The sequence below is a fragment of the Lepidothrix coronata genome, unplaced genomic scaffold, assembly GCF_001604755.1.
Source record: "Lepidothrix coronata isolate B3197 unplaced genomic scaffold, Lepidothrix_coronata-1.0 Scaffold57, whole genome shotgun sequence".
Taxonomy (NCBI): Eukaryota; Metazoa; Chordata; class Aves; order Passeriformes; family Pipridae; genus Lepidothrix; species Lepidothrix coronata.
In genome coordinates, this window is record NW_016690237.1 from 4,607,351 (window position 1) to 4,622,655 (window position 15,305).

General features: G+C 39.2%; 1 protein-coding gene across 3 annotated transcripts in view; it reads left to right on the forward strand.

The window, feature by feature from the left end:
- Positions 1-15,305, forward strand: part of DHRSX (dehydrogenase/reductase X-linked) — a 205,655-nt gene that overhangs the window by 76,363 nt on the left and 113,987 nt on the right. For all 3 annotated transcript variants that reach the window (XM_017816637.1, XM_017816635.1, XM_017816636.1), the window contains one exon: positions 1,496-1,603. In XM_017816637.1, coding sequence (XP_017672126.1) covers positions 1,496-1,603 — 108 coding nt within the window. The remainder of the gene's footprint in view (positions 1-1,495; positions 1,604-15,305) is intronic.

Here is a 15,305-nt window from a genome sequence, read left to right on the forward strand (position 1 = left end):
CAAATACTTGCAAACAATCCCACTCTGCGTGGATGGAAAGAATCACATAGTTACCTGAAGAGAATGGAAATTCATGTTGAGTTGTTATGTAAAGAACTATGTTTCAGAAAAGGTGAAACCTGGGTCTTTTTTGAAGTTGCTGTGAAGAAAGCAGCTTGTATCAGTGCTAGGCCTGCCTTTCATAACCATGTAAATATGAGTTTGTGTTGTACGACAAAGTGATCCCCTAAAAACCTAGAAATCAAAATAGAAAGTCCTTTGATAGATGAGAGTTGGCATCTTTTGAACATTTGTTATCTATAGCATTGCCTACAGACAATGCACCAGAGCAAAATGAAATATTCAGTGCCATTTTCCCTGTGCAAATACACAGCTTCTACTCAAAAGCAAACAGAAATTCACCTTGGTCACCTGAGGACCACGTGATGCTTCACAGGAAGCATTTGCCACCTCGTAAAAAAAATTGTAGTTGATATTTGACATAATTAATGCTTTCCTCAAGCAGTTACATTATCCTGCCTTTGCTCTCCTTTGGCTGCAAGACTCCCTCCATGGTAGAGTGATGTGCTGGGCAACCTGCATTCAGCGTGAGAGCTTGTACTTGGGATGGCAGCCACCCTGCTGGAAGACCATTCCAGCCACTCTTTGGATCATTTGGCAAGTCTAAGGGCTGCCTGGGGATGCAGGAGACACAGGCTGTGCCTAAGCCATCCCTATAGCAGAGAGAGTTTGGGAGCATACCCTGCCTGCTGGGTGGTCTGTTGCCCTGGGTTAAGGAGCACTTGTTGGGGTTGAGGCAATGGGGGCTGACAGTGGGTATCGAGGATGCTGACTTCTGTGGGAGAGGCTGGTGGGGGTGGGAAAAGCAGATGGAGGTTTTCTTCCAAAAAAATTGCCTACTCCTTTCTTTGGGGCTCAGGACCCAGTGATTTCCAGGAGAAAGAGTGCTCAGCTATGCAGGGAAATTAGGTCAGCTGCCTCCTGCCCTTTAGATGCGTCACCTTTGACTGAGATGTTTTCTGTTTCCTTCATGTTACTGGCAGAGGCCAGTCTTCTGTCATTGAAGAAGTTCTCAGGATATATACTGCTGATTGAATTTTTTTCCCTGTATGCATAGAGTAAACTGTCCTTGAGCTGACTTGTAACTGCTGTCACCTTGCTCTTTAACGAAGTTATGATGGAAATTTTAAAGCACAGATGACTGCAGGATGACAAAATGCATGCAAATAGAAATGAGAAAATTTCTGAAGTGGATGTTTGCCTTTTGTGTTGTCAACCTCAGTCTTTCATGAACTGTTAATACCGGAAAATTAGAGTGCAGTAAATAATGGCAGATACTCCATAGTTTTTTTTTCTATGCAGTTTGCTTCTGAGATTGCTTACTGGACTGGCTTGAGTGGTCTGTTTAATATATGCTCTTTAAAATGCATCTTAACTTCTTAACTGTGTTACTATTGCAAACTAAACTTGCATTGTTTCTTTTTTCCTCATATAGTTTTCCCTACACAAAATGGAAAGGTTGCTATAGTGACTGGAGGAACTGAAGGAATTGGTTACCAAACTGTGAAGCATTTGGCAAGACTTGGCATGCATGTGATAATAGGTAAAGTCATTATTTTCTTAATAAACTTTTTGTTTCAGAAAGTATTCTCTTAAGGAGTGTTCTCTTTCCAGCATAAGTAAAGATATGTCAGGGGAAGGCAGGAGAGTGTTTTGCTAGCATTTAGCACAAACAAAATTGATTTATGTTTTGCTTTGCAAGATCTTAGAAAAAAAGTGGATGGGATTTTTTTTCTGCAGAACTTGGAAGAATTGTACTACCTTGTATAAGAAGTAAATAATAAAAAAACCTTAAAAATATGGATATCACACAAATATTTTATTCTCTTGTTACTGAGGATGGATTATGCTTCAGCGTTAGGGTGCACGTTCATTAAGAGGAGAACTAATGAAAGCATTGAAGGAATACTACAGTGTTTAATGGGGGATGATCTGTGTTATAAGGGCAGAGTTATAAGGGCCCTTATAACTTCATCTATGTAAAAATTGCACGTTTACTTCTCAGTTTGTCACTGTAGGTGTCCTTTGTAGGCAAGGCAAGGAAATAAATACCTTAAGAGGTTCAGTCATGTCAGTCTAAGATAGAGTGCACAACTCACCTTTTGGAGGTCCCTATGTTAGACTGAGACATCTGAAATTAGGATACGTGAATTTCTATAGGAACTCAAAAAATGTCCTGTGTGCACAATATCTTCTTTCTACTGCAGACAGTATTAGTGAGACATTTTTCCTATTTTTCAAAGCTTTATTTACTACATATACATATTTATGCACTAATATATCTACTAAATCAGTATGTAACATGAGTACTTACATGTTTAAAACACTACATTTTGTTCACTTTATCTTTCTTTAACTGGATTTTTACCTAAACCTCTGTAACTTTCACATCGTAAAGTCACTGAAGATTGCTATTTCATTATACACTAGCAAGCTGGTGATACCATTTTGTTCAGCTTTTATACAGAATGTGCTCTCTCTAAGGTTTCGTATACACATCTTTAAGAAAAAAACAACCCCCCACCAAACAATGAATGAGAGCATAGTAGCCATGTACTTTTATTCTAGTGCAGTCAGTAACACTAATGGAGTTGTCCTGGAATTGTACTAGTGTAATGCAGAATACCACTTACTCATACATGTTTTAATAGATGTGTCAAAACCAAGAATCTGCAAAATGCAAGTAGATACTGCTGTATGTAGCTAGATGCTTGATGTTGCTAATGTAGCTAGATGTAGCTTATGATGTCAGCATTAATATTTCAGTAAAATTGCTTTTCACGTTTAAGGTGGACTGCAAAAAATGTTCTCAGTGGGAAAACAAAAAGGCTAATTTTCTTCTCTTTGTGTAGGGTCACGGAAGCATAGAACATTGCTTCTTTTTTAAGATTTATTTTATATCCTTTAAGGTTTAGGATATTCTGTGTAACAAAATTCAGTGTGAGAGTTTTGGGAATGGGAGTGTGATGTTTAGATACAGAATCTCTAAATAAGCTGAAATTTTTCAACTCACAATCACTCCCTCATAGATCTCATTCACTCACGCTTACTCCCATACTCTCACAAGCATCAAGATGTGGTGTGAGCTCATGTGGTCTGATGAACATCACCTGAGTACGGGAAAATGTATGGCAGCTACTAAGTCCTTATCCTGTCTCTTTGGTTCAGATGGTCAGATGTGCCCAGAGAGGTTGTGGAATCTGTCCCTGGAGATATTAAAAACTTATCTGAATGCAACCCTGTGCAACTTGTTCTAGGTGAAACTGCTTTAGGAGAGAGATTGGACAGAGCTCTCTTCCAAACACAACCATTCTGTGATTCTGCAATCTTTTATATTGTTCACCAGCTCTTAGTACATTTTTCTTTGTCTGAAATATATAGGCTATGTCTATAGCCTATTTTTTGTGTGGGCTAACAGGAAAAATAATGGTATGGGTGATATGCTGCAACCTGGATGTTATCCTCCTGGTGGCAGAGTGCATGGCCATCTACATCAAGACTGGCAAGTCTTCTGTGCTGTGGCCTTGACATAAACAACACAGGAGCAGTGTTCTCTAAACATGTCCTTTATTTTTCATCAAAGGGTATTCTTTTAATACTTTGCTTTGCTCTTTCTTCTGGTACTTAAAACCACATACACTTCCATTCACTCTTCAGTTGTATCAACCTTACTATTTGCATTATGAATTAATTATAGGAAGCATTTAATGAGTAAGATTTCCAACTGATTATTTTCTTCCAGGCAAACTCTGACCTAAACACTGAGCCCTGTGAGTCACAGCTATCTTCTTTGCCTGTGAAATTCTCAGAGCAAAGCATCCTAGTCAGTAGAATGGATAGTCCCAGGATTTTTTCCAGCTGCAAGATCAAAACAGTTTCAAAAGCACATTAAATGCAATGACCTTCCATCCTTGTTCCTAACTGTTGGGCCCAAGTGTTCAGAGTATGCTTACAACACCTGCTGGCACATTGGCATGCTTTAGCACATTCAGCTTCAGGCCACGCAAGGCTCAAATAAGACAGCAAGTATGCTCAAGCTTTCTCCTCTAGAAATGTTTTCACCCTATGTTTGTATGGAGACATGAACTTATGTTAGAAAGATGTGAATGTTAGGTGAATTTGGGCTTTCAGGGAAGACTCACATGTAGCTTACAGTCATCTTGGGAAGACTCACATGTAGCTTACAGTCAATCTTGCTCATTCACTGAATGCTTCTTTCCCATTACAGGAACTTTAGCAATAAAAATGATACCCCTGCAGCAGGCAAATGAGTCAAACCTGAATGTCTGTTGTGAAAAAATGATTCACCCTTTGTGATGGATGTGATTTTGACTCAGTTTGACATTTTAGAGGAGTAAATATTTGAAGCAACCTCCTTTTAAATCCAATCTACCAATGGAATGAGGAAAACAAATAAGTAGAAAGCATGTTACTTTGTGGAACATGAATAGGCACTGTGTGAAAAGGCAGTGTGTTAACTCAGAGCCTTTTCAGCAAGCAGTTGCATACTGCTTTTACACCTTATTCCTTTCCTGTTCCAGTGCTGGTGCACAAGACTCCTTTCTCCCACCAATGGGTTCCCTCTGTGGGTGCTGCTTACTCTGCCCTCAGCCTCCCTCTGGGAAAGAGGCTGAGCTGAATGCTGAAATGTTGGAAGTAATTTTCTGCACATTTTTTTGATAAATTTCATTGAGATTTTTTGACAGGCTGCAATATGATTACTGACAGTCAGCATGGCTTTTACTTCAGGAAAATCTCATGGCAGACAGCGAACCCCTAGTAGGGAAAGCTGATGCCAGTGGTGAGTCTTCAGAGTCGAGCCACACAGGGAGCTTCTGCTCCCTCCTATGCAATTTACTACTCGATAGGTTGCAATTTCATTTTCAGAGAGAGAAGGTAAATGCCACACCGTTTTTGGTGCCTGTTGAGTGGTGACTGATATTGAAGGTGTTGTTTTGTGTACACTTACAAATAAATATGCTCTTAACAATAAGGACATTGGAAATCAAGATATCCCCGACATTTCTATGACCTCCCCCACCCTCATTATTAAAACCCAGTAGGTTCAACTGTGGTTCACAGTGTCTGCCACAGTTTTGTGAGTCTGTATTTAGACTGATTAAGCTCTTCCTATTCCTTCCATCCTTTATCACAGGTTATTAATTTTATGAGGATTCTGTGAGTGCATGTTAAAATCATTGACTCAAAAAAGGGAGCTTCAGTTTGATTTTTTCTTTTTTTTCTTTCCCCTCAGTACATTAATAAAAGAAGGCTGTAAAATATGAGAATATTTAATATAGAAGCTTTGATGATCCTTCCTGATAATGGTAGAGGAAAATCAAAAGATGTGCAGCTTGACAATGTTACACATATGCTGCTTGGTATAAAACACCAGGTTCAGGACAGTGTAATCAACATTTAGTGTCCAAGTATATCAGTGTCACAGTTTTCTAAGACAGGCTTACACTTTGAAGGAAGCAATCTCATTATATTTATGTATATGTATATGTATTCTGGTGACTTATTTGAGCCCTACAATTATGGCATAAATAAATGTAGTTCCATCACCAGACTCAGCACTTCTATGCAATGTTTGTAAGACCTGCAGGAGGCCAAGCAAGAGATAGTTCTGCCACCTCTTTCATTCACATTAGTTTCCAATTTTCAAGCTGTATTCTCTGCACTATAAATCAGACAATTCTTATATTGTATAATACTACAAAGTGACTTTACAGGGATAATTAAATCCTATCAAGATGGTGCAGTTGTTCATTTTCAAAGACAGTTTGATTTAATTTCAATTACTGAAAATTTCTATGGGTTACTTTAATAGTCTTTCCTTACTATACATAGATCTATGAGATGTTTCAGTTATCATTTTTTCTAGAAAAGTATTCCTAATTTTAGCCAGGTTTTGTTAGGCCTGGATGAGTTCTAGAGTTAGTCAGGAAGTATCAAAATGTCACCAGCATATTAAAAGTGGGTGATGATTTCTTTTTTCTGGTATGAGCACTAAGAAAATGTATGCAGATTGCTTTATAATTGTCATTCAGTTCAGGTTTTAGCATATCAGTACACTGTAATCAGGGTTATGAAAAACTGTACTTACAATACTGTCTGTTATTTATGCACTATACATGTGCCCACAGCCACACACAGTCTTTCAAATACATAAGAATTTTGTCAAACACTTTAGTTCCTAATTTCTCTTTGAAGACCATCATGTCCTTGCTTTAAAAAGAATTTTTCCTTTAAATAACTGGCAGTGGTTTAAGGCTGATTATTTATGAACTAATTCATTGCAGCATTCCTTGGGACATTTGAAACTATTATTAAAATAGTGACAAACATCTGAAAAGACAGAGCATAAAAAATCTCTTTTGGGAAGTAATCTGAAGTAGAACTCAATCAACTGTAGAGGTGTATTATATAGTAAAATACTTTGATTTACTGAGCTCAACCATCAGGAAAATGAGAGAGATTTGGCTTGATATGGTTTGTTTGGATTTCTAGAAACATTAAAGCAAAATTCTCAAGGCTTTTCAGGATACTACACAACCCAAAAGATAAGTACAAATGCCATTACATTCATACAATAACTTTGCATGTTAAGACAGAACACAGACATAAATGTTTATTTTCTTGGTAGAGAGGGTGTTATCCTTGGAGTTCAGCAGAGATATGTGTTAGAACCCATGCCTTTAACACGTAATTTTAGAGGAGGAGCAAATAGTGAAGTGACAAGTACTTCAAACTGTATTAAATTATTCAGGGTAATAAAGACCAGGGATGTGTGAGGAATTACAGGAAGACCATAAGATGCTGAGTGTTAAAAGGCATGTGCAGTTCAGTGTAGATCAATGTGGAGTGATGGATGTGGGGAAAAAAAATTCAGAAAAAGAAATGATGGATTCCGTATTGACCGTCATCACTTTGGACATAGATCCTGGGGTCACAATAGATTGTTCTGTGAAACTCGGTGCTCAATAGCTTGTAAAAACCAAAATAAGTATTAGAAATTGTTATATAATGAACAAACAAAACAGACAACATGAGTTAATTCAACTGTATGAATCCTTTGTGGGCGAGGACCTTAAATACTATGTTGGGTTCTGTTCTGCCTATTTCATAGAATCATAGAATCAATCGGATTGGAAAGGACCTTAGAGATCATCAAGTTCAACCCTTGATCCAACACTGCCATGGTTACCAAGCCATGGCACTAAGTGCCACATCCAGTCTCAGCTTAAAAACCTACAGGGACGGTGAATCCACACCTCCCTGGGCAGACCATTCCAGTGTCTGATTAGTCTCTCAGTAAAAATTTTTTTCCTAATATCCAATCTAAACCTCCCCTGACAGAGCTTAATACCATGCCCTCTCATCCTGCTTCTGTTTGCCTGGGAGAAGAGACCAACGCCCACCTGGCTACAACCTCCTTTCAGGGAGTTGTAGAGAGTGATGAGGTCTCCCCTGAGCCTTCTCCAGGCTAAACAACCCCAGCTCCCTCAGCCTCTCCTCACAGGACTTGTGCTCCAGTCCCTTCACCAGCCTCGTTGCTCTTCTCTGGACCTGCTCCAGCACCTCAATATCCTTCCTGAACTGAGGGGCCCGGACCTGGACACAGTACTCCAGGTGTGGCCTCACCAGTGCTGAGTACAGGGGAAGAATCACTTCCCTGGTCCTGCTGGCCACACTGTTCCTGATACAGGCCAGGATGCCATTGGCCTTCTTGAACACCTGGGCACACTGTTGGCTCATGTTCAGCTTCCTGTCAATCCAAACTCCCAGGTCCCTTTCTGCCTGGCTGCTCTCCAGCCACTCTGTGCCCAGCCTGTAGCGCCGCAGAGGGTTGTTGTGGCAAAAGGGCAGGACCCAGCATTTGACCTTGTTGAACTTCATCCCGTTGGAACCAGCCCATCTCTCCAGCTTGTCCAGGTCCCTCTGAAGAGCCCTCCTGCTTTCCAGCAGATCAACACTCCTCACCAATTTGGTGTCATCTGCAAATTTGCTGATGGTGGAATCAATCCCCTCATCCAGATCATCAATAAACAAATTAAACAGGACTGGGCCCAACACTGATCCTTGGAGGACATCATTAGTGACCAGCCGCCAACTGGATGCAGCACCGTTCACCACCACTCTCTGGGCCCGGCCCTCCAGCCAGTTCTTAATCCAGCAGAGAGTGCCCCTGTCCAAGCCGTGGGCTGCCAGCTTTTTCAGGAGAATGCTATGGGAGACAGTGTCAAAGGCTTTGCTGAAGTCCAGATAGACCACATCCACAGCCTTCCCCTCATCCACCAGGCGGATCACCGGATCATAAAAGGAGATCACGTTGGTCAGACAGGACCTGACCTTCCTAAACCCATGCTGGCTGGGTCTGATCCCTTGTCCATCCTGTAGGTGTTGTGTGATGCACTTAGGATGATCTGCTCCATAACCTTGCCAGGCACTGAGGTCAGGCTGACGGGTCTGTAGTTTCCCGGGTCCTCCTTCCAGCCCTTTTTGTGGATTGGCATGACATTTGCAACTTCCAATCATCTGGGACCTCCCCAATGAGCCAGGACTGTTGGTAGATGATGGAGAGCGGCTTGGCAAGCTCTTCTGCCAGCTCCCTCATCACCCTCGGGTGGATCCCATCTGGTCCCATAGACTTGTGAGGATCCAAGTGGCTCAGCAGGTTTCCACCTGGATTACAGGGAGACTATTTGGCTTCCAAAGTGGGTAGTATAAAAATTTAAAGGGTTTAGAGGAAAACAAACTTATCAGAGGCATAGAAAGGCATCCTTATGAGGAGCAACCAAATGGGCTTGAAGTCTTCAATCTCTTCACTGTCGCGGAAGAAGCATGTAAAATGAGTAGCTAAAAAGATAGAGTGCTTATGAATAGTATGGATATTATTGCAAACTCAGTATAAATACAGTACTATCCATCAGAAAAGAAGTTAAAACAGTCTAAAACAAGCCACTGATTAAAACCAAAATCCTTCAGAAGCATAAAAATATTTCGGGACTAGTATCTGCTGCATAGGACCTTAAATCATCCTGTAAATAGGAGAAGTGTAAGGTGGGCAAATATGAGCGTTGGGCAGTTTTGGGAAGGATGTTGTGCATAGTCCAGTGAGTATGTTTTTTATATTGAAAAAAAAAGTCAGGCACTTAAAAAAATGAAGAATTAAATATGTATTGATGAATTTTGGAAGAGTTTGTGCATTTTTTCTAGACATTTGCTTAATTTATTCACTAAGCATTTATTAAATGCTTTGAAGTATTCAACAACTGTGTGAATGAATTTAATCTTGGCTTTGAAAAACTTTTGGTAAGGTTTGTGCCAAAAGATTTTCAAGTGCCTGGCTTGTCTTGAGATAAGAGAAAGATCTCTTGTAGATTAGTAATGGAGTAGGAGACAGAAAACAATATTGAGGAGTTATTTGTCAGCTTTAGACTGGAGCAAAGATACTCCTGGCCCCATAGACATATGTTCAGCAAATTTATAAAAGAGAGATACAGAATGCAGGGTGAACAGTGAAATGATGCATTTTGTGTAAATGTGTTTAGGATAGTCAAATGAATTTGACTATTGATAATTAAGAGATTTGAGCTTCTGACATACAAGGAGATGCTGAGAGAGCTGTATTTTTACTCTGAAGAGGAGAGAAGGCTCAGGGGGACATTTTCCGTGTGCATAAATACTTAAAGGGGAAAAAACCCACTTCTTTTTTCCTTTCTTTTTACATTTTTTATGTTGAGGGTGGTCGAACACTGACACAGGCTGCTTAAAGAGGTTGTGGAGTCTCCATCCCTGGAAATACTCAAGACCTGAGTGGACATGGTGCTGAGCCACCAGTTGTAGCAGGGGTAGAACTGGATGATGTCCAGAGATGCCTTATGAAATCTTAACTACTGTGAAGATTTAACTACTGAATTACCAGGTTATGAAGGGATAGATAAATACAGAGTGTTAGTAAATGCAAATACTGCATATGAGGAAAAACAGCCACACCTATGTATTTATAAGAATAGGGTCTAAATTAACTACAACACCCAAAAAGTTAAATAAATATTGTGATTTACTGTTGAAAGCTCTCTGCATAACATCATCGACATTTAATGACAGTCATAAAGGCAAATAAAATTGTATTGCTTAGCAGGAAAGAAGATGAAAACAGAACAGGAAGCGTCCCTCTTCTTCTGTAGAAACCATTGGTTCATCCTGTTGTGCATACTCAAAAGAAGTCTGGTTGAACTGGAAAAAAAACCTAAAGAGTGATGGTGAGAAGTATGTGATAGCTTTGTACAAGGTGGGGCACAGAACAAAAGTTCTTCTGCTTCCCAACGGATGACTGAGGTGTAATGTCATACAATGATGAATGGTATAGAAAATAAATGAGAAGTGGTCATTCCTTGTCTTATTGTGCACAAAGTAGAGAACATCCAACAAAATAAAAAAAACCCAACAACAAACAAACAACTGAAGTACAACCTTTTGAATGTAATTAAGTGTGTCATGAAATAACAGAGCCTGTTGTCCCAGAACCCTTTGGCAGTCAAACACTTGAATGAATTGAAAGTGCAGTTTGGTTCATTGAGAGACTGTGCAATCTTTGAGTCAGGAAATCTCTGAAACTTCTTGCTTCTGGGAGGATGTATTGGAAAATACCACTCCTAGACTTAATGCTCTCACTTATACCTCTTCCTTAAGCACCTGCTATAGATTATTGTTGGAAACAGGGCACTTGTTTAGATGTACTTTTGGTTTGATAAACAGAGTCACTCTTAATGTCTTGTTGGAACGGGTGGGTTGCAGAAACCTAGGGCAAGAATGAGGATTTCTTTTCTTGTTGCAAACCGACATTCTCTCCCTTGCTCAGTTTTACTTCTTTTCTCAAAGGAACACTTACAACAATATTTTCATCTTCCATATCAAAAAGGCATGTATTTAATTGTGACTGCTGTGTGATGAACTGGATGACAAAAGATGTGTGGTATCTAGACATAAGGAAGCTTTGTATCATTTTCTTAATTCTTTTTTAATACCTGGTCACATCCTAGCTTTATTGAAATTCATGCCTTAAACATTTTACAGGTGAGACACAAGATCTGCATTCCTTTTTATTGAAGATGTTATAAATTCGTTTTAAAACCTGCTCATATTGTAATGAGTTCAAATTTCTCATCCTCAGAGGTTTTTTGGGGGCAGTCATTCCTCTCTCTTAGGCATGTGCTATTTGTTGTGCACACTCATAAAATTGTAATTGTCCTAACACCAGCTGATAGGATTTTGTTTTTCTCTTGAGGCATTGGGTGCCCTCACAAGCCCTGTGTTTGGGCTCACGCTCCAGTGAAATCAGCTCCCCTTCGATCATGAGGATTATGCTACTCTGAGGCATCTTAATTCAAATTTTCATTTGGAAACTTTTTTATATTCTGTGGCACAAAGACACCTAACCATCACCCATTGCAACTCCTTAATCAGACAGTATACACTTATACGGAAGTTATTACTGTACCACCAAGCTTTTCCTGGTAATGCACATATACATTAGAGTTTATGGGCACTACTTCTAAATTTTGTTTACTTCAGTCAGCAGTCCGGAGGGCCATGGGCCATGCTGCAAACCCTGTTTGCTTTGTTTCAGGGATTAACTGATACATAATTATGGCTACATAAGTCAGGGGATGGGTGTTTATCTCCAGTTCCCCAGGCACTGGTGAATGAGGGGATCGCACTTGCCAGCAGCTGAAGTGTGTGGAAGAGCTGGGAGGCTCACCCCTGCCTCCCCTCCCCGGGTTCACTGCAGTGGGTTTAGCAGGCTGAGGGGTACCTTGGTGCACAGGGCAGCTCTCAGGCTTCAAGGGGGAGTGGTCGGGTCTTTCTCTGGACCACTGCATGCTGGTTGGTTTGCATCTTCTAGTTGTTCATCTCAAAACGTTTTTATTTGTCTTTGGTTTGTGCTATCTTGCTGAAAGTTAGGAAATTTTTCCCCTGACAGCTTAGGTAAGTGAGGGCTTTTTAAATTTGCGGGTTTATTCTCTCCAGGCAACTGTAAGCTTTACAGGCTCTATCGTTGATCATAAACCATTTTAAATTTCTTTATAATGCCTTGCAGTACATTCCCTTGAAAGTCAATATTTCAAATTCATAGTTTTGCAAAACACCTTTCTTTGGAAAGAATCTTGCTTTTTTTAATCAGGATCAATTTTGTACATAAATTCAGGGTGTGAGTAGCAATTATTCTTTTGGAGAAATATTCACATTCAAAAAATTAAAAATATTATATAAAGAATACATATAGATTTATCAGAACCCCTTAACTAGCTATAATGTGTTTTTAGCCCATGCTGGGTTTTTTATGGGCTGTGCTTTTTCCAGCCTTATTCAGACTTAGCAATCTCTGTGATAATTCTGTTGAAATCCCTGAAATAACTTTCAGAGTTAGGATCTACTTAAGTGATTAAGATGACAGAGGCTGACATTTAGGATAAGATCCAGAGCCTATTGCTGCTCATCAGAATTTTTCTATGTACTTCACTGGTGTCTTTATATCAATGTGCTTTGACTTGTGGTGTTTGTGTAAGTGAATGTTGAAGAGTAAATTTTTTTGACTAAAAGCTGTATTTAAATATATTTACCTTTTTTTCCCAAGCACAAGTTTCAGTATTTTACTGAGAATTAGAATTTTGTAAGTCACTGAAATAACATCTGATTTTATACAGATGCATCCAGTTAAAATAAATTTATGTTTATGTTATTAGTTTTATTTTCAGAATTGCTTGTAGTCAGCATTGTTATTGAATCAGCCTCACCTAAATTTTTCATTATTCTGTGGGGGCTAAGGGCAAGAAAAACATCAGATAGGGCTCTGAACAGCTTACATAAACAGTTCTTGAGACAACTATATCTATTTTGAGCTCCCAGCAGACACTTTAAATCAGCATGAAAAGAAAGGTTTTTACAGTTTTGGGTACTTTGATGATCTAGCCTCCCAAAACAATGAATGCCTTTTTCTCAAAGCTTTTGTTAAGATTCCCTCACTGCATAAAAAACATGATCTGTCTTCCCTTTCTTACCCCTTCCTACAAACCACTTGAATTCAGAGTAGGCAGATCTTATGCTACAGATGCTTTACTGCTTAAAATGGATAAATTCTGGTATGTGGACCGTATGAATATTATGGTGACTCACTGAAAAAAGTTCAGACAGAGGATTATTTTATATATCACAAAGTTTTTTAAAGAATCACTACAAATATTCTACTGAGGATCTAGTCTAGCTGACAGTGGTGAGAATTTGATCCTTATATAGTAAACTATCCTCCTCCTTTGTTTAGGGTGCTGTACACCTGTTCAGTGCACTTGAAGGTTGTGCTCTTTAGTGACCCAACTCCATCTCCAAGACGCAAATTAGTTTTGACTTTTCCCAACCTGAAACTGTTTGTTTTAGCTTGGTGACTTTTTCTTTTTAAATTTTGAATAATTAATATAGCACTTAAAAGGAGGTTGATCTTTTTCACGCCTACCACTCACTTTGCATAGAGGATCCCAGAAGGACATGCTAGAAGGGAAACAGTGTGACAGTGCAGTGTTCCTTTCCTCTCCCACCCATCTGCAGCAAAGGAGTGCTGCTTTCCTTAACCTAACTCAGAAGCAGTTTTATGGTATCTTTCTGATATATGTGTCTTTGAACTTTTTGTAAGGATTTTGGTCATTTTTACAGTGTCTTTATTTGTTCTTACAGCATTTTATTTGAAAGAAGGATTTCAAAAGCCTCCATTAAAGTGGCAGTTTTCACCGAGGCTATTTCAATTTTGTGATACTCCAGCCTTCAGTATCTGGTTTTCTGTTGTATCAGGCTGGAAACAGACATCTGAAGTGACTGTTTAGCAAAATAATTTTTTTTCCCCAGTGGTCTAGGGTGAAGAATATGCAAATATGAATAAAATGAGCTCATTTGGAAGACGCTGAGCTTTAATGAATAACCATTTATATAACAGCAAAATAAAGCAAATTAAAATTTGTTGTGAACACAAGCTCTTTTAAAAGAACAAATTAAGTGAACACACTGAGAGTTAAATCAAGACACTGGAGGCTTTAATAAGCTTGATCTCTGCTTGAGGGGTGCCAAATGAAAGAGGAATGAAATAAAACCTTCACAGAATTGGTACAAAAGTATTTTTATCTCTGGTATGGCTCTATCCATCATAATAAAACACTGAAATCCTACTCTAGTACCCTTCTTGAGGTGGAACAGTGAGGAAAATAGATCTCTTGCCCATAAAGCTTGTGCACAGATTTCCCCAGAAATGGCAGTTTCACTGGAGGGTTTGTCTGTTGATGCTGCATCTATATCTGGAAATTAACATCAAACTGATTTTTTTTCTTTTGTACAAGGCTGGATGGTTTTAAAGGTAAAAAATCAGCAAGAAGAAAATACTGGAAGTATCTGCTTTGTTGGTTTTTTTCCTTTCTTTCTTTCTTGGTCAGTCTGAATAATATAACCCCATAGTTAATGGAACTTATAGAGAACAGTTGTAAACTGTATGACTCTAGATTTTATGTGAGAATTATTTTCTCTCCAGTATCTGGAATGCTAAATGTATTTATTTTGCCTAAATTTATGTAAATGCTGGGTTTTCCTGTATATCATGAAAAAAGAGATGTGTTTGAAATCCTTGTCTTTTACTGCAGAAGCACAGCTAAAACTCCATCCTCAAAAGGGTCCATTAGCTCCTCAAAGTGGTTGGGAGTTCCCTAAAATCTCCATTCAGTGCTCTGAGCCTTCAGCTAGTGCAGGCAATGGATGACACATACTCTGTCTCAAAGGGCTTACTCCCACTTTTTTAACACATTCTCTGTGAGATGACATGAATCAGTTTAATAGCACCGTATAGTATTTTCTAACATCTTAGAGTAAATACAAGCATGTACATGCTAATGTGAACAAGAGGTTGAACCAGATGACCTCCTGAGGGCCCTTTCAATTTCATCTTATTCTGTGACACTGTGACAGAGAGGACAGGACACTTGAAGCTTTTGTAGAATCTGAATGGGATACAATTCACTTGGCTCAGAGACTTACATCTCAAATCTGCTGATCCAGCCAGCAGATGGTCCTATTTTATATGAATAAATGAGATAAACAGGCAGAATTCGTATGAACAGCAATGCATTTGTATAGCCCTCTTCGAAAACCTCTGCTGCCTGAGTTACGAAGCACGCCTTTTCACCTAAAACTTCGTGCTGGTT